Source organism: Alosa sapidissima, chromosome 7 (assembly GCF_018492685.1).
Source record: "Alosa sapidissima isolate fAloSap1 chromosome 7, fAloSap1.pri, whole genome shotgun sequence".
NCBI lineage: Eukaryota > Metazoa > Chordata > Actinopteri > Clupeiformes > Clupeidae > Alosa > Alosa sapidissima.
In genome coordinates this window covers 7,848,218-7,867,973 of record NC_055963.1, presented here as the reverse complement: position 1 = coordinate 7,867,973, position 19,756 = coordinate 7,848,218, and the positions used below count along the sequence as shown (strand labels likewise).

The 19,756-nt window shown below is 43.0% G+C and overlaps 2 protein-coding genes across 3 annotated transcripts in view; both read right to left on the bottom strand.

The window, feature by feature from the left end:
* Nucleotides 1-713: 713 nt before the first annotated feature.
* galnt6 (UDP-N-acetyl-alpha-D-galactosamine:polypeptide N-acetylgalactosaminyltransferase 6 (GalNAc-T6)) lies at nucleotides 714-16,922 on the bottom strand. 2 transcript variants are annotated; one of them, XM_042098288.1, is made up of 11 exons: nucleotides 16,677-16,922; nucleotides 14,103-14,599; nucleotides 13,203-13,375; nucleotides 10,929-11,078; nucleotides 8,428-8,662; nucleotides 8,030-8,147; nucleotides 7,609-7,809; nucleotides 7,313-7,444; nucleotides 6,568-6,669; nucleotides 6,272-6,424; nucleotides 714-1,486 (listed from the first exon to the last, which is right to left on the bottom strand). In XM_042098288.1, the coding sequence occupies exons 2-11, from the start codon at nucleotides 14,582-14,584 to the stop codon at nucleotides 1,373-1,375; spliced, it is 1,860 nt and encodes a 619-aa protein (XP_041954222.1). In that variant the 5' UTR covers nucleotides 14,585-14,599; nucleotides 16,677-16,922; the 3' UTR covers nucleotides 714-1,372. The 2 variants fall into 2 exon arrangements, with proteins under 2 accessions (XP_041954222.1, XP_041954220.1); XM_042098286.1 differs by having other exon boundaries at nucleotides 16,658-16,919.
* Nucleotides 16,923-17,895: 973 nt separating this feature from the next.
* adcy6b (adenylate cyclase 6b) overlaps nucleotides 17,896-19,756 on the bottom strand; it is a 49,087-nt gene continuing 47,226 nt past the window's right edge. The window contains exon 24 of the mRNA XM_042098281.1: nucleotides 17,896-19,642. Coding sequence (XP_041954215.1) covers nucleotides 19,517-19,642 — 126 coding nt within the window. The 3' untranslated portion in view covers nucleotides 17,896-19,516. The remainder of the gene's footprint in view (nucleotides 19,643-19,756) is intronic.

The following is a 19,756-nucleotide window of genomic DNA, read 5'->3' as shown; positions in this document are numbered from 1 at the left end:
CCACTGGGAGTGGTTCAGGACTTCATGGAGTTTCAGCTGGTCCTTCAGTTTAAGATCATTCCATTAAACATTTACTCTTTTCTATGGAATGAGATCTTTGCTCTTTCCCACTTCCTGGAAAGGCTTCATTCAATGAACCGAGTCAGTTGCAATAGAAGACTTTTACTTGAGGCCAAAAGAAGCCAAACAATATCACATAAAACCTTGTTCAGTATTCAGGTAACCATTAACTTACATCCTAATGCTGCATTTCATCCTGCCGTCATGCAATGCTCATTGTATCCAACAATTTTCCATTTCTCTCCAACTCCTGGTGGCTGTTCTGCAGAGGCAGATCATTGGCAAAAAAAAAATATTATGTCGTTTGTAATCAGGCAAGGCTAACATTCTGTGTAAATGACCAGATTTGGCTCTTTGCACATGTACTTCAGTTCTGCATAGATATTTTCTTAATGGAAAACAAATGTATGTGTCTGGAAGTTAAACAACATTTTACAGTCATCAGGTTGCACTGAACACTTTTATGGTGTCCACTGGCACAGCTGTACCTGAATCTGCAGAGCACTGTCTTGTGTAAACAGAACCGCCACAGAAAAGGGATCCCATTGGTTTATGGTCTGATGGGCACAACACCATTCAATACAGTGTGCATGGCAATCACGCTTAATATCATATCCCATAAGTAGCAGAAAAAAATGGCATCATCAAACCACTTCAATAAAAATGGCATTTATTCTTGGCAAGAGATATGGACATCCATCAAAAATGAATACTTGCCAAAACAACACAAGACAGTCTCAAAAATATTCATTTGTTGTAATCTCAGCATTTAAATAAAGTGATGAAGCTTTTTAAAAGCAGGAGTGTTAACAGCAGCACACAGATGTAAGAAAGACCACACCTGTGATTTCCTTTTTAGAGAGAGAGAGAGAGAGAGAGAGAGAGAGAGAGAGAGAGAGAGAGAGAGAGAGAGAGAGAGAGAGAGAGAGAGAGAGAGAGAGAGAGAGAGAGAGAGAGAGAGAGAGAGAGAGAGAGAAAAGATATGAGAGAGAGTGGGTTGTAGTCCCCTTCCTCCATTGTAGAAGTTACCCTGGCATAACCCACAATCCCTGAGTCTCCATTCCCATCACACTCTATACATGAGAGTGTGTTTTTCCAAGTCTCTCATAAGGTGCAGACACAGTTCTCCCGGCTAAGGTGGTCCTCTCAGAGAGATGACCTTCCCTCTGTTTCTGCTCCTTGTGTGTGCGGTCCTGATGTGGCGCGGCCCCTCAGGCTCCAAGTCCAAGGGGGAGGGCACCACCTTGCTCCTGGAATGGATTGGAGTGGGGTGGGGTGGGGTTGGAGTGGGGAGTGGCGAGAGGGAAGGAGGTCAGCTGAAGGACCAGTGCTGGTTCAGGTCAGCCACGTTGCAGGAGCTCATCAGCAACTTGCCACCGCTGAGGTGGAGGCATTTGCCCGAGGGGGGGTTCTTCAGAAGTTGCTCCTGAACGCAAGACAAAACAGACAACAATAACTTTAAACAAGAAGAGTGGGGCTGAACAGAACAGAGCGAGACGTCTTGGAGGAGGACACAGAATTCAAACATTTATTATGACCATGACATATGACCGCTTGTCAAACTTGTCAATCACACTATTAAATACAATTAGGTCCATAAGTATTTGGGCAAAGACACAATTTTGAATTGAAGCAAATTAATTAAAATGTGCTTGAAGTGCAGACTTTCAGCTTTAATTCAAGGGGAGGTATCATATTATCCGCTTAGGATACAGACATTTTTATAAATGGATATTTTTGAGGCTCAAAAGTAATTGGACAGTTGCCTGACAAGAAGTTTTATGGCAAAACGGTGGCCCATTTCCTCATTAGAACATGACAAATTAAGGTCTGGAGTTCATTCCAAGCATTTGCATTTGGTAGCTGTTCATTGGAACTCTCAACCAGAGCAGAACTAGAGAAGTGTTGATGCAAGTGAAGGAGGCTGTAATTTGGTTGAAAACACAAGATACATCGATCAGACAGGTAACAGGAACTTAGGCAAAGGCCAAATCAACATTCCGGTACATTCTTAAAATGAAGGATTGCCTTGATCAGGTCAGCAACACCAAAAGGCCTGGAAGATCACTAAAGACAACTAAGCGATGATTGCAGAACTCTATCCTTGGTGAAGAAAAACAAACAAGGACACTATTGAGGAGTAGGGTTGGTAATGAATAATCGATGATTGATTATTTGTTTGTAAGAATTTATTTGACTAAAATTCTAAGCCTAATAAATAATCGTTCTAGTCGCGCGCATTATGAGAACAGCTATAACTTCCAGTATCTTGTGCGACAACCATAGACAGTAAAAGAAACAGACAACAGACGACGAGACGAGCAGAGATGAAGTGGTCTAGGAGAAGTGCAGTGTGGGACCATTTCTCTAGAAAAGACGATAAAGTCCAATGTAATTATTGTGACGCCCTGTTTACCTACCATAGTGCAACGTCTCCACTAATATATCATCTGAAAAATGTAGGCTACATCTGAACGTTAATTCCGGCGAAGCAAGCTCAAGCGGAGGGATCCAGCAGCCAACCATTCAGGCTACACTAGCCTCCGTCCCATCTGAACGAGTTTTTTCTAGGGCTGTCAAAATAACTGATTAATTTCGATTAATTAATTTGAGAAAAATTAACTGATTAAAAAAAAATAACGCAGATTAAAAGGTGCCATGTGTAAGAATTGAGGTAAAAATATAAAAAAAAAAAAAGAGCTACACGCATCAAAAGAATGAGAAGAAATAAGGGCGATGATGTCATTAAAAAAATGGTATAGTGCCATACTATGACAAGGTATAGTGCTGCAGAGATATCAACCTGAATTAGCATGCTAAATTACTAGCCACAGCCCGACAGGTGTCATAATACCAGTTTCGGCCATGGGAGGCGGTATGCAGGCAACATAACCGCCAGCCAAACTGCAATGCACGTTTCTCGGTTTTTACTCTAGGGTAGACCAACTCACCTTTTGGAGGTATACTGCCCCCATCTTTTATGGAATGTGGAGTATGAATTGATTTTTTGGTGGACATTACACATGGCACCTTTAATAGATTCCGTATGACCTTTGACCCCAAGCCATTGTAGTCAGTAACCATTAGACTGTAAAATGAAGGAGAGAGAAGAAAATGTGCTGCCTAGATCATTGATTGGAACATTTATTTTTTAGAAAACAGCCTTATGGTGTTGATTAAAATAAAGTCCTCTGCTATGTCTGCAGTAAGGAATTTGCATATCACTGGAGTTCATCAACTCTAAAGTCGCACATCAATGCAAAGAAATAGTGTTGACATTGAGGGGAGTGTTAATTTATTTTCATTGTGTCCCCTAGGTTATATCTGTGGCCGGAAATACCTTGTATATGAAAAAAAACTTCCCGAAGCACTTTTGAATTTATTTCCTCAGCATATTAGGTCATATCATAGATTATTATGGCCATTATTAAAATAATAAGAGTTGTTGAACTTTAATGTCACTAATGCTATTCAATGATTAATTTGAATTTAAATAATTAAAATACTTTCACAGCAAATATTATATATGCGATTAATTAATCACAGAGTATGTAATTAATTAGATTAATTTTTTTAATCGATTGACAGCCCTAGTTTTTTCAGCTGCCGGACTGACAGTAAATCGATTGCGCACACGCCTTACCCCAGAACATGTGAATATGTTGATTTTTATGAACAAGAACATATAGGTGAGTATGCGATAGGTAATGTATGCCCAGGCAGTCCATGCAGGCCAGTTTCTCACCTTACTGTAGCCTGTAAGGTAGCCTGCATCTCGCCAATACGTTGCCACGACAGTCAGTTTAACAGTTCAATGATCTAATATGGCAATAAGCCAGGTTTTGATATTGTTATTGTGAATTTGTGTCCAGTTTGATGGCCGTCAATTTCGTTCATAGTAACGTAATCTAAGTTAAAACTCAATTGTCAAATAGGCTAATTGCCGCCAGCGTTGAGCTGAAGTTTAACAGAATATAGTCATTAGACTGTGTTATTTCTTAATGTCATTATTTTCCAATGTTATTATTATTTTTCAAAGGTCTAGTCTAGGCTGTAGCCTACTTTTTTCAAAAAAAGTGATCAGGCAGTGATGCGTTTGCATAGCCTACATGTTAAAAATCCGTCGGATGCCATAATGCACTGTAATAAACTAAAAGTTGACTACTAAATGGCGTATTTCCTTAATAAATCTATTTTTGATAAATCAGTCCTGTCATGTGCATGTTTTGACCTTAATTTGTGTGGGGGTGATGGTGAAGGCAAATTCAAACCATGTCGATGGCTCTGAGCGGAGACAAGGGATGTCATGCTTTAGTGAATAATCGATTAATTGTTTGATAACGTTATCAATATTCGAACATGAAAATTCCTGAAAAGTCCCAACCCTATTGAGGAGGTAGGTAAATTAAAGTCTACTATCAAGAGATGCCTGGATGAATACAAACACAGAGGGTTTACAACAAGATGCAAACAACTAGTATCACTCAAGAACAGGGAGGCCAGACACACCATATGTTACACATGATGGGAGTTTGTTATGGCATGGGCATGTATGGCTGCCAATGGAACAGGGTCACTGGTGTTTATTGATAATGTAACTGCTGATAGAAGTAGCTGGATGAATTCGGATGTGTCTAGGGCTAAACTCTGCTTAGATTAAACCAAATTCTGCAAAACTGATAGGATGGCACTGCACAGTGCTGATGGATAATGACCCAAAACACCACAAAAGCAAGCCACGAGTTTCTATAGGCAAAGAACTGGAATATTCTTTAATGGCCAAATTAATCATCTGACCCAATTGAGCATGCTTTTCACTCACTGAACACAAACCTGAAGGCTGAAAGACCCACAAACAAGTAGCAACTGAGGAGGTTGCAATAAAAGCCTGGCAAAGCATAATGCAGGGGGAACCAGCATTCGGTGATGTCTCGGGTCCGAATGTTGTGAAGGGAGAGAGCAGTCACCCCACATACCCCACCCGGCCTTGAACCCGAGTCTCCAGGGTACCAAACCTGCAGCTGGACAGCAACGCCAAAGAGCCAGCGCTGTTGCTATAGCGGTCAGAGTGCGTACTCAAACGTAGTGAGGACACTACGTCACAGCTATAGTCCCCTCCAGAATGACTGCAACCCCAGGTAAAGCTGACTACAAACAGGAAGGATCATGACTCTTTTAGTTGGCTTTTAACTAACTGGGAACCATGTAAGCGCTAAATGGTGATACATAGACGCCAAGGGGCATAGGCAAGAGCAACCACATAAGGGCAACCACATAACCGCTTCAATTTTCCAATTGGATGATTAAAGTTCTCAAGAAACTTAAGGTTGGTGTGAGAGGGAGTGTATTGTATGAGCAACCTACACACTACTCAAGTTGCACTGGATCATCTGCCAGTCAGTTTTGCACTTTTATGATGTCATCACATTACCAAAATGGTAATGAACCAAAGGTTCAGGTAAATGAACCAAAACACGTCCAGATCAAAACAGAAAATGGTATACTGAACACAAACTCAAACTTCTGCCACTGCCATCTCAGTCCCCTGATCTAAACTCCATAGTGGGTGGGGTGAGTCGCAAAGGGAGGTTTAACAAGGTATTACATGCAGGGGTGGCAACAATTATGGGCAATGTGTTTTTGTTTATATATTTCTGTTCAAGCCCATGAATTAAAGCTGAACATCTATACGTCAATAGCACATCTGGATTGCTTCATTTCATATCCATTCTGGTGGTGTACTACCCTGGAAATCCAGAGTTCTCACGAGAGCACAATGGAATTGATGCACGTTACTTTTTCCCCAACATTCCTGGGAACCAGCTAAACTGATGAAGACAGCGCTGCAACGTTGGAGGACAGTACACATTGGTCGTAGTGTTATCCCATTGCGTTGAAGTCCGAAATCATTCAAAGTAAACATGGTCTAGTGTTATCCAATTGCGTGCAGTGAGATTTTTAAATGCATGCTTGTTGCCGCCCCTCGAGTTGGGCCAATACATTGCTCTCTGCCAGACCCTTAATCTTTCTAGATTATCAGGGTCTGGATTTTCCAGGCTAGTGGTGTACAGAGGCAAAATGCCAAAACCATTGTGTCAATGTCCAAATACTTATGGACCTGACTGTATTGTGACCAAATGGCGGTCTCAACTCTTTATGTTTAAAAACGTAAGGCATGGGGTGTTTGATATTCTTGACAGTGTGGTCTTACCTCTGTAAAGATCCAGTGTTGCTCCGGTGACACGTGAGTGCCCCTGCCTTTGAGCTGGCAGAGCTCGATGGTCACGCCATCAGGCTTGGCGTGCAGGCAAAGCTGCTTGCCAATGTTGTGCCGCAGCTCTTGGTGAGAGCTGTATTCAAAGTACTGGAAAGGCAACAAAGAAAAAACACCTTTCTTTTATAGCCTTGCACAATGGGGAACTGATACATTTAGATATTCAAGTTCAAGCTCCTATTCCATCTTGGCCTCGTTATACTCTACAGGAATATGATATTAGCAAAGGGTACCTGGTTTCCCCCCATGTTGTGACAGACATACATGATCACTGCCTTTCCTCCTTGGTTACTTTCTCCAACATCCAGGCAGCTCTGAGACCCTGAGTTTTTGAGCTGTTAAATAACAAATAAAAGACAGATCAGCAAAATAAAGGGGATGCTGGATCCCAATATGTTCTTGTCATGGTAATGTTCTCTGTTTGGTTTGTCTGTCCATGTGCAGGAGTTAGCAAAAACTACTGGCCCTATTTCCACAAAACTGGTGGAAAGGTTTAGAATGATCCGAGGATGAACCAATAACATGTTGGAGCATATCCCACTGACGGGAGAATTGTAGCAATTTAGTTTCGCTTTTGTGACTGACGCTTTTGCGCCATATGGCATACAGACTGGTGTTCAAAGCAAGGGGTTTTGTTTCTTTACAGACGGCCTCACCCAAAAAAGTGCCTTTGGAGTTCATGAAAAAGCATGGAATTGATACATTCATCATTCAGTATCAGAGCTATAAGTGACTATACATGAGCATGCAAGACCAGCTTTATTTAGGACTCTGGGTCTGAATTCTTTGATCTGACCTCAAGTGGAGACTCAAGTAACATTCATACTTCCTGCATAGTAATGAAGCAAATTAAGTTTTGTTCACAACGCAGTCAGTTGTGCATGTGGACATGCGCCAACGCTTGGTCAAAAATCAAGTATATTCCAGGCCAGGCCATAGTTGTAATGTATGACAGAGAGCAAAGGAGAACACACTCACAGCTCCAAATTTGACAGGGGTGAGATCAGGTACAAAGGCTTCTGGGTAGACATTTTCGAGGTACCAGGAGAAGTTCTTGCACTGCAGAGACTCTCGGAGATTCAATCGATCAGATATGTCACCAAACTGATTCTGTGGAGACAAATCCATTTTAAATCCATTAAAATGGATAAATCCATTTTGACAGTCAGTTTCAGAAGAGCATGATACCCTAAAGTACATGCTTTCCACAGAGTCCCACAATAAATAATAATAAAAAACAAAAACACAGAAGACCTCACTGACTGGACACCCACCTCTCTGGCCATTTTGGCTGCGTTCTGGTTACGGCGGTAGTAAATCTGCTTGTATCCGTCCATCCAGACCTCAGCGAGGCGCACCTGGTTGCGCGTGATGACCTCCGTGCCCTTAGGGAAGGTGTGAGGACTCTTGGTGCGGAAGACATGACCCACAACCGAGCACGGGATGATTTCTAGAGTTCCTCCACACTGCCACACCTAAGCCCAACACATATGGAGGCTTTAACACGCAAACTACTGAACACACACCTTACGTGAACAACTGAACACACACACACACACACACACACACACACACACACACACACACACACACACACACACTTTCAAACAGACACAGTAGAATGATGAGTTCAAGTAACATTTCATGTAAAATTGTGAAAGCTTGATGTGAAAACAGTGGAGAAGCAGAACTAACCCGAAAGGACATCTCCACATTCTCACCCCCCCAGATTTCCATCTTGTCATCATATGTACCGATTTTCTCAAAGTAGGCCTTGGAGATGGAAAACAGACCACCTGCAAATGTTGGAGTTCTTCCAGAAAGAAAAAAAGTGATATATGTTAGACATACAGTAGGATGTCCTGCTCTGAGTGATTGATTTTACATCCAAATTGTACATAATAGTTTCACAACTAAAGCATGACTGGAACTACAGTACAGCACCACAAACAAGAAATCAACCTCAAAAACGTACAACTGACACTACGCAGAAACTGAGAAGGGCCAGAGTAAACGAGAAGAAGAAAACATACCACAAATAACATCTGCCTGTACCACAAAAAAGCTTAACAGAGAGCGTCAAAAATACTCACTTCACTGGGTAGGTTTCATCTTTGCGCTTCTGCTTCTCATAGTCAGGGATGGCCTCCCAGCCGAACGTCAGGCTCCAGTCAAAATTCCCACGGTTGTGCGCACGGGCCGTGGCCACGGGCTTGTGGAACTGAAAGTTGTTCAGGTCGATGGTCACTATCTCTGGGCTGACCACGGCAGTGGGCTCTTCCACGATACGGGCCAGCAAGGGCTCCAGCCAGCCATGGAAGCACTCGCCTGGGAGGCAAGGCAAGGCCAAATCGCAGCTCACAAGATGTTTCACAGACCACAACACACATTTCATTCCCACCTCCACCAAGTAAAGGTCCAGAGTATATAAAAAGCCACACTGCCATCAAGCATGCTAATGATGCTATACATTTCCCTTTGGTGAGTTTGATATCAAATTATCCCCCTCCAATCATGTAGAGGCCACCACACCTGTTCAAATTATCAGTATGCATAGACAGGTCTGTTCACTTCAGTCCTAGACCAGTGTAACAAGTTCCAAATTAGCAGATATACCAGCCATACCCAAACATTGCAAGAACTTCAAAAAGTTAAAGGACAAGAAACAAAGCCTCATATGGCCTCAAAGGCTCATATGGCAAAAATGGGGAAGTAGAGGCCAACACTCACACTTACCAACCTGCTGAAGATAAGGCACTGTTGTCTATCTCAAAAGTAACTAGCCTGGTGTCTGTATAAGTAAAGAATAAGTATACATACTCTTTTGATCCAATGAGGGAAATTTGGTCTCTGCATTTATCCCAATCCGTGAATTAGTGAAACACACTTAGCACACAGTGAACACAGTGAGGTGAAGCACACACTAATCCTGGAGTCATATGAAGTCATATCCTAAACATATAATAATTGTTGCCGTTTCTTTGCATGAATGATATCACTGTAACTGACAAGGACATTCACACCACTTCCATAACATGATACCTGTGATGCTTTGTCATGGTGGAGGTAGAGATTGAGTGATCTTTAAGTCTGCCTGATTCAGAACACCTACTTCCCTTTTATCTGATGTGTCTTCACACAATCATATTGATTTATCAGTCTTATATCTCCTAATGTTTAGAACTAAGTGCTATGAATTAGTGCTGGGCGGTATGGCCAAAAATGTATATCACGGTATTTTTCTAAATTCTTACGGTTTCACGGCATATACGGTATTTTTTTTTCCATGCATAATCAGATGTTCAGCATTTTCTACAGGTTGAGGGAAGAATTGCTGCAGTACATTGACGGTCTGGACTAAAGGATGGTCTGTTTTACTGTCATGATGTAGAATAACTCCACACTAGTGGTAATGCAGTTTTGCATGGCCCCAGAAAATGATGCTGTTTACAAAGAGCCACTCATGATTCTAATGAAGAATCTAATCAGAATGTAAAAGACAATTGCAGTCAAAATACAGAACTGTACTGTGCAAATTTCACAAACATCTTGTAGCCTATAAAACCAATACAAGAAGATGTGCAACTTTATACTTTTTTGAAAATTATACAATTTAAAATGAATCCTCTCTGCTAATATGCTTACTCTGTCAAATAGGCCTATCAGAAACGTGCCTTATTGTTATTGTGTGGTTTACATGACGTTAGTGGTAGGCTAACGTTAACTTCATGTGAATGTGGATGTCATGTTAGCCTGCCATGAGCTTAGGCAAAACATTGCACCAAAACGAACTTTTTTGTTACTGATGACAACTAGCCAGCTTGTATTGCTCAGTGCATGTCTATAACATGCTTTACTTGCTACCTGGATAAGTTCAGCGAATATTCTTAAGGTAAGATGAATGATAACCTCATTAAACTTCACTGTGTTTGGTGGGTTGCTAACTAACGACATCACCTACTAGCCAGCTAGTTGCTGTTGAACAATCTCAATAGAATTTGTGTGACGGTAAATCCCTTTCGCTAGCAGTATCCCTCGCAGTGGCACCATGCGTGCGTGGGAAAAAAGTCCCGCGGCGCAGCGTTCCAAACGTTGTGTAATCAAATACACCGGTATGGCGGTATATTAAAAATTCATATCATAACGAAAATATACACCGGTATACGGTGTGAACCGGTATACCGCCCAGCACTACTATAAATTCTGTCCTGTAATGGGGCCTTTTCAAGTTTGTATTGAATTCACTGATGTCTCTTTCTCAGCCAGTTTCTCAGTCAGGCCTGAAGGGATTGCTTTTTGTCTGTTTGTCAATCCACATTCTTTCCTATTGTTTAACAGATAGTTGTCAGAATGTGAGGAAGTCCGAGTGTTTCCTCTGCAACAACATAACTTGGTCATTTCCCTAGATCATTAACAGGCCAAATAAACTAAATTAGCTTCATTTGTTAATTTGCATTTGATTTGTCATCATCTCCTTATGGAGAGGTATTTCCAGCAATTTGCCAGTAGAGTACACACCTCACAAAAAACAACCTTAAATCATTTAAGACCCCAGTTGTGCTTCAGCTACTTCCAGAGCTGTTTGGATACATACAGTGGGCATCCAGGAAGGTGAGCACGTCCCCCCGGGCCTGGCTGGCCCCCAGCAGTCGGGCGGTGATCAGGCCCTTTCTCTCCGGTTGCCGTAGCACCCGCACAATCTTCAGCGCTTTCACATACTCATCCAGCCGCTCCTTCAGGTGTTCTGATGGAAACAAGGGAGGGACATGAGGGTCTCTTCTGACTCAACTTGGCACAGCAATCACTGTTACCAGCGTTCAGAGACTTGCTCTAACAAGCTGAGGTGATGCAGCATAGCACCAACCCCTTGTTAGCTGGTATGAGGGCAGGGGCTGAATAGAGGTAAGCACAGACGAGTAGCCTACTGTTATGTGAGTGTGCAGGAAACAACTCCCTACTGACAGCTGACTAGTTGATCAACTAGTAAAAATAACAGTACCAGTAGTTTCCTCCTAAAAAAACAGCACATATCAGATGGTAGAGTGGCAACACTTAATTGATTAGATGTCTCAGTTTGAATAGTTTTGCCAGAAAAAAAATCCTCTAAATTGCAATTTTCTACTATTTAAATATTTTCTGGTTTCTTTACTCCTCTATGACAGTAAAGAGAATAGCTTTAGGCGTGGGCAAAACAAGACAGGATTAGAGGATGTCACCATGGGCTTTGGGAAACAACACTGATCTATATTTTCACTAGGGGTGTATTGGTACACTAAAATCACAATGCGTTTTGTACCGCGGTTTTGAAGTCACGGTTCAGTTAATTTTCGGTACAGCTAACCCAAAATTCACCGACAATATTTTTGATGCACAATGGGAGTAGTATTTTTCAAAGGTGTCAAATGTTTTTGATGTTAATTGACTAAACTGACATATGGTCTGCAACTTAATATGTTTGTGTGGGAACTCGAATTTGAAACATTGTCCGCAAGCAAAATAAAGTCTACTGTTGATTACTGTTAAAGACTGCATTTGGTACATTCGGTACACGTCTGTATTGAATCCACCTTCCTGTACCTAAATGGTTCAGTACAAATACGTTTACCTTTACACCCCTAATTTTCACCAAACAGCTTATTGATCAATTGAAAAAATAATCAACAGATTAAATAAACAATTAAGATGATCACAACCCTTGTAATAAACAATCATTTCTAGAAAGCCTGCATTCTAGAATGCTTTTTACGATTACTGCAATGCACACCCAACTTTACAATGGCATAAGGACAGTCTGATACCACACTATGTTTACTTTTACGGATATCCAGATCATTCATACATCTAGTTCTGTGTGTCACTGATTTGCAGTATGGAAAAGTTAGCTTTATACTTCAGGTGATGCACACATAAAATAAGAGTAACATGCTGTATATTGTAAGGTGAAAGATCAACATGGAGTTGCCTCCAAAACAATAGCCAGTACAGATGTCTGTACCCAATCAACTAACACAAAAAAAACCCCCTCTAAAACTGGAGAGGAAATGACCATGTTAGACTACCTATTTAAATTCTCCACGTCATCTTATAATGGCCGAGATCCTAAAAACCCAGTGGTCACCGCCAAGTATGTAACTGTGACAAAATGTGAGCTTTCTTTTCTAACCAAGATTATTTATGCAAACCATCAGATTATTTCTGTTGGTCTCTTGGTTTAGAGTTTACATATCACGTTTCTGTGCGTGTGAAAAGCAAGCATAACAAGACCTGAGAGAGTGATAACCAGACCACAAAAACCTTTTGCTTCATGTTCATATGCTACCCATGTACTGCCTGCAAAGTCAACACAAAATGATGCACCACATACATTTAATGGCAAGTAACGGGTGAGAAGGAGACATCACAAAGAATTGGAAAGAAACTGACGCATTAAAAATGAACCGTGTACAGTAGGCAGAGAGAACTTGCTCAGGTTTCCATTGGAAAAAGTACACCAACAAGCACAGTGGACAGTGCAAAGATCTGAGGAACCGAAACCCCCAACACAAGTGCCGTGAGGGCAAAGGTACAGCTCTACAGTCTACTCTACACCACACCATTTCTACACACTGCATTGGTAGAAAAGGAGATGTTGCAGCAACCGTGTTGAAATAACCTTATCTGCTAAAAGCAGTGTCTGCTAGAGAGGCTTAGCAGGTCTAGTGTGTAATGACCATTTACAGACTGTATTTACAAAGATCCAGAACACGTTGGGAAAAACACACCTCAGAAAACAAAGTGCAGTGTTCGCGTCCTTTCAAAGGTCTCTGCCTTCTGCCCCTTTATGACACCACAGGCTTGATAAGAGCTGCCCAAGCCCTCTGTACACTACCTGCTACGCTGGCGTCATCCACCATGATGATCTCTGTGAGCAGGGCAGCCGGAGTGGAGTGCAGCACGCTGTAGACCGTCCGCAGCAGGGTGGACCAGGCCTCGTTGTGGAAGACGATGATGACGCTGGTGGTGGGAAGAGGGGGGCAGCGGCGGAACTTGCGCTCCACACACCTGCGGAGAACGTGGAGGGGGTGCGGTGTCAGAGAGAGAGGAGGAGAAAAGGCATGAGAGTCTGTGGTGGCTGAACAGCTAAACAAACACCCATATGAAACAAAACAATCAGGAACATTAACCAGATTTAGACCAGCACTAGAACCAGAACACCCATATGAAACAAAACAATCAGGAACATTAACCAGATTTAGACCAGCACTAGAACCAGAACACCCATATGAAACAAAACAATCAGGAACATTAACCAGATTTAGACCAGCACTAGAACCAGAACACCCATATGAAACAAAACAATCAGGAACATTAACCAGATTTAGACGAGCACCAGAACCAGAGCTAAAAAAGCCCAAGCTTAACGGGCTCATTTCAGCTGACTCACTGAAAAAACCCATGGTGTTTTTGAAAGTTAAACTGATATTGAAAAAACTGCATGAGAACAGTAAATAGCCCTATCTGTTTACACATATGGGCATATCTCACAGTTTAATGGCCAGGCCCTAAAGCAAATGAAATACTGCACACTTCAGCAAACAAACTCCTCTTTCAAAACCCTCTTTTAAAACACAATCAGTCCGTGGCAATCTAGGTGGCATTGTTACAAGAGGCTAATGATTGTTATTATTCTAATGGATGCCTAAGTTGAGGGGAGAAGGAAAGAAGGCTTTGTTTGATCTGGCTACTCCTGTCCACTCGGAGGGAAACAAAGGGCTGCTGTTCTTCTTACTCGGGTGGTCGGGTGTCCTCCCCCAGGCTGCGGTGCAGGGAGATGCGGTCACTGGCGTACTGGTTGAAGCAGTGCCTGGTCATGCCCTCCTCCTTCTCCTTCTCCTGCTCCGGGGTCAGCCGGTCAGTGGGGAAAGCGCTGCCGTAAGCGCCCGGCGCCTTCGCGTCCTGCGGCGGCCTCTCCAGCGCTGGACGCAGCTCGGCCTGGCTGTAGAAGCCCGGCGGGCACTGCTGGTTGAAGGTGGGCGCGGGCTCGGCCGGCGGAGGCTGTGGCGCGCCGATCTGGAAGCCCAGGTTGTTGACGGCGCCCATGACCATGCCCACCACGCGCTGCTTGCGCTCCACCAGGTCCTGGAACCAGGGGTCCTGCGGCGAAGGCCCGCCGGCCACGTCACGCTGCAGCACCACCAGCACCACCAGGAAGAGCGTGCCGCCCAGCAGCACCAGCTTTAGCGGGGACAAACGGCGGCGGAACAAGCGCATGGCTCCTGGGAGGCCCTGCCGAGAGAGAGAGAGAGAGAGAGAGAGAGAGGGAGAGGGAGAGAGAGAGAGAGAGAGAGGGACACACACACACACAGACACACATCAGCTACAGTAAGTCTGCCTCTCTAACCACAACCAACCACCCACATACAGTACATGTCCTTTCACTTCTAATTGGGGCACAGGAACTGAAAGGTTCTGAACTGAAAAACTGAAGGTTCTCTGCACCTATTAAGGCCTGAGTTTGTGTCCGAGTACTCCCACGCTAGTTAGAGACATGAACTCAACAAAACGGCGTCCCTGTAGCTAACGCCGACGCCAACGGTCTAGCCTACCCTCCTGACGCTTCACTCACACGGAGCACCGTCTGCAGAGCAAACAGGCCGCACCTCGGGGCAAACAGCTCTGCTGTGCACCTGACGGCAGTACACATCCTGCCCTCCTCGCCCTGCTCCCCTGACCTGCCCCCCAGGCACACACGTGGCAACAGGTGACTTGGCTGGCTCCGCTGCGCTGTGTAGTCAGCTTGAGGAGAAAGTCCCCACAGAGATTACACTGCACTGCCACCATACTGCTTTGCATGAACACGTCAACACACACACACTTAACAACACTGCTGCTACTCTTTCTGACTGCACTTGGTCATAAAAAAACACACTCATATATTCAACCAGTGTAAAAGCCTGCGACAGTAATGAAGCCATTTTCGAGTGGGAATGACTCATCCGTTCAGAGGCTCGACGCTCAACCACTTACTCAAGAGGACACTTCAAAAGCCAAAGCTGTTTGCTTATGCTGACAGGCAGTGGGAATCACATAATACATTCAAATTTCCTTTAGGTTTCCATTAACAAGTTGACTCGGAATTAATGACTAATGTAGTCCTGAGGAAAACTGGACATAGACATAGCCAGTGACAGTGCAGCTCAGGAAGAGGAGGGGGGGCAGCCTACAGGGACTGCTTATCTGCACAAAGCTAGAGGGAGCAGGAGCATCTTCTCTGAACAGAGGCATGTACTGTAGGCCTGGTTTACTTTCGAAAGGCTGAATCTCCATATCAGTCAAATCTCCACGGGAACAGTAGCCAATACAGTGATGTCTGCTCCCCCTCTTCAGTATTGCAACAACCAATCATGCAGTGGAAACAGGTTTGCCCACACAGTCTGTGTAATGGGTTCAGAATGTGTAGGCTAGGTAGGAAGAACAATACAGCTAGAACTATTTGAATGATAGTCGCTGTTAGTAGCCAATCCCCAGTGTGTCACCTTTTGTGACAAACCAACAAAGAATATGCGCGCTATTAACCAGGAGGGCTATTGTTACACATTTCTTTATGTTGTTAAAGGTTAATTAAATGATTCACTCGTGAATTTAATGAATATAGACATATTCGACGTGAATAAACCAATCAGACAATTCAGTTACTTGAATTCAACTTATGGCCACCTTACACCAAACAACTTTGACAAGATTTGGAAAAGATTCTTGAAAGATTGTAGTCTTTCAACTTTCAACTAATGCCCCCCATTTAAGCTTTACTCAAAAGACTCCAATCTTTCAAGAATCTTTCACAAATCTTGTCAAAGTTGTTTGGTGTAAGGAGGCCATTACTAGAATGAAAACAAACTGTGAACGACTAGGCTGCTCTCCAGTGAACAGGCTCACGCACTCACACTTCCTTGCCAGGCGACAATCAAGTATGTCAAACGTGCGACACCAAAGCAGGAAACAGTGCATCTTATCAGGAAGCTTAACGTCATGTATTAGTCTATGTTCAATTGAAACAAATAAATTGAAAGTTTTCAAATGCAGCTATCGCCTATCAGCCATGATCCCAATAGTCTAGTTGTTTTAATGACAAGGTAGCCTCCTACTTGATACTAGGCTACCAGGTTTAAAGAGTTTCGCCCACCGACTCAGGCTGATATCAGACGATACGAACCTTTTTTATTTGGCTAAGTCAACGGGTCCAATTACTTTCATTAAACAGTGTTAATCACAACAACTAGCAGAAGACATGCCTAATCATTTTAATTTCAGAGCATCCATAGTTTCTTAAAATTCTTAACTTACCTGAAAATCGATCACTCACAATTTGCCCAAACCCTGGGAATTCTCACAACCGTAGTTTTTCGCGACGCTGGTTATTATTTAATAATGCAAAGAAGTCGGACGGATGTCCTAGGCAACTGACTTCACGTTTCTCGGACAAGTATATTGAGTTTACCCAGGGCGAGGAGAATACGCGGCCAGCAGCGCAACCCTCCCGGCTTCCCTTTGAACACGCAACAGGTGCCATTCGCTGAAATGATTAATCAGCTTCTGCAGGGTCCTAGAGTCGTTGTGTTTCATGTCGAAGGTAAGGAATCCAAGTAGCCTATGTGAACCTCAAGCGCAAAGATCATCAAGCGCAAGACTCGATCACTTTCTGCACAAGGTGACCGCCAACACCACGCAATTAAGATACCAAAGTGGTGGATTTAAACATCTGGTTTAGAATATCTGAATTATAGCCAATAGTAGGGACACTTCGGTGGGAACTTAATTAAAGTTCAGAAGAGGATGCACAAGTTAACATAAGCATCGCCTCAACAGATTTGAATAATTGATGGGAAAGTAATTAAATACTAGGCTATCTCAAGTATCACCGTCTTGTAACCTTATACAGATTTATTCAGAAATGGAGTCAGGCGCGCCAAAGGGTAATGTCCCGGTGGGTCTATCCGATTACTGTCAGCGGGTGAAATCGTGATTGCAAACTATTGATTGACAAGGGTCTGCAGTGACTGGCCACGAGCTCGAGATGGACTTTACAGTCCAACTTAACAGACTTATTAAGTGCCTGTTTATGAAATATTCAGTTATCCACTCATTTGGATAACTGGCGCGGTTACCGTATGGCAGGTGTCGAATTACCCAAGAAGCACTGGAGCGTTTCTCTGTACCACTCCACTTGGTTGTTTAATAGGCCTTGTGTTATCCTTGAGATAATAACCCTCTGGTGCATTAGTCGCACAAAAGGCTTGTACTGAACTCTGTTGTTGACGTAGCCCTCCGATTTCAAACCAAAAAGTGACATAACAATGAAAACCTGAGATGTGGTACATTTTCAGTGACTTGCATTAGATACCACTGAATTTCCCCCAGGTCCAGTTTGAATTTTATTGTCTTCTTGTCATGTCACATTAATTGGTTTCTATTTGATGTTTCTTTTTAATGTTAATTCTTGAAATTGAATAATGAATAATAATCATTGCTCACTGCTCATCACTGATCCTGCGGAGTACCAATAACTGTTTCTGAAGACAGCATTTATGAATGGGATTTAATGGATTTTATTCTTTCAACACAAAAGTTGTTCTTTAATGTATAAAGCACTCCTCATGCTTTGCCCCTGCGCCATTAAAAAATAACAACAACCGAAAACAGAACAATCCTCACTGGCAAATTGTGTGGTGGGATCACCTGCAACAGCATGAAGCAATGGAGACTATTTCCTACATTCATATGAAACTGTGGGAGGATAAAAACAAACCTTGCTACAGCGCCAGTACTCTTTAGTGAAACAGTAGTTAATGGGTACAGACAATAGACACTTTGAAGGCATACTGTTGCACACTGCTGTGAAGTCTATTGGAGACAGTGGTTATCAGGAAGTGACAATCAGTGGCACTGACTACAACACATCTATGGCCGAGACTGGGGGTGGAGGATTCCAACGTGACCAATTAGAAGACCAGACTGTGTTGGTATATAGAAAGTATTCTAAGATCATCTCACTTCTGGTGGAATGCGGCATTACCATACCTACAGTACAATAAAACTCTGCATAACCAATGGATACAGCTGGGAGAGAGAGGAATGGGCACACATATCCAAAATACTGGATATTTAATAGTTTAATACTGGATATTGCAGTAGTTCATTTGGCAAGAAAGTCATTTTCATGGCATACTGTACCTCACAGTGAAGAGTTAACCCTCTCTACATTAAGCACAGTATAAGCACTCACCCATCCTTCAATATTTATCAGTCCCACTTAAACACAAACATAACACACACGCGCACACACACACACACACACACACACACAAACACACAAGACAATTTTTTTTTAGAAGCACAATCTGCAGTCCTGTGGAATTCAATGCCACAGTTTGTCCTTCATTCACATCAGTTGTACGAAAAAAAAATACTTCTTCAAAGGAGAAAAAAGTCTATAACTGATCACATACTTCAATAATAAAAGGTTGCTTTTGGTCTCTAAGGCTGTCCGCTTATTTCAAGATGTCTTTTGTACTCCTTCACATCACACGTACAATAGGACAAACAGAGCAAAGTTGTGCCTATCCAGGAACATGGCATAAGATGGCAAAACCAAATAGACAAAAAAGGAGAAAACGGCGACACAACTGACATTTGTTCCAAGTTGCTTTACAAAATCAAACATGTTGGTGTATGCACTTAGTGTTCCTCATCAGACATTTCTTCTTTGGTCGTATTCATCCATATTTCAAGAGTTCATGTCATCCTTGCATATATATTACTATTCATTGTTGTTTGTTTTATTTTTTATTTTTTATACTTAACATCCCATCTGGGCAAAATAAATAGTGTATCCAGACTTCTGTACAGTTAATTCCTTCTAAGGCAACTGGTCATCAGTCTCCTTCTTCAAGTGGCTACAAAGTATGTACACCTAGAGGTGAGAAGAGTCCTTCTCCTCCATGGTACATGTCAACACAAGTAACACAGAGAAACACCCACCCACACACGAACACAAGATCGCCTCAGGCCAAGTGGGTTCGCTCGCCACTGCGCCTCCTCCACAGCGGACCTCCGGTGGGGGTCTCGGCCCCACAGCCGGCCCTGTCTGTTGACGGCCCTCGGTTGGTTGTGTCCTCACAGGGGTGGGGGTGTTTGGGCCTGCTGCTAACTGTCAGGGCCGCTGTTGAGGAAATAGGTGGTCATCTCGCCCTTGCCTTTGACCTTGACCATTCCACGGAACTCCAGCGTGTAGCCTCTACTGGCCAGCACGTTATACAAGTCTGTGGTGACCTATGGGCAAGAAGAAAGGCTCACTGTTAAAATTACCTTACAGAGGGTGAGGATGCCTCTGAAACGGTGGGATAATCAAGCTATTCTATTCCTCAGTCAACAACCACGTCCACC

What these genes read in the sequence shown, in the direction of transcription:
- galnt6 (XM_042098288.1), bottom strand. Translation starts at nt 14,584, where the DNA reads ATGCGCTTGTTCCGCCGCCGTTTGTCCCCGCTAAAGCTGGTGCTGCTG. An exon ending in CAGCCAAAATGGCCAGAGAG is followed by an intron (nt 7,445 to 7,608) that starts GTGGGTGTCCAG and finishes TTGTCTCCACAG; the next exon opens with AATCAGTTTGGTGACATATC. An exon ending in CCCCTGTCAAATTTGGAGCT is followed by an intron (nt 6,670 to 7,312) that starts GTGAGTGTGTTC and finishes GTTATTTAACAG; the next exon opens with CTCAAAAACTCAGGGTCTCA.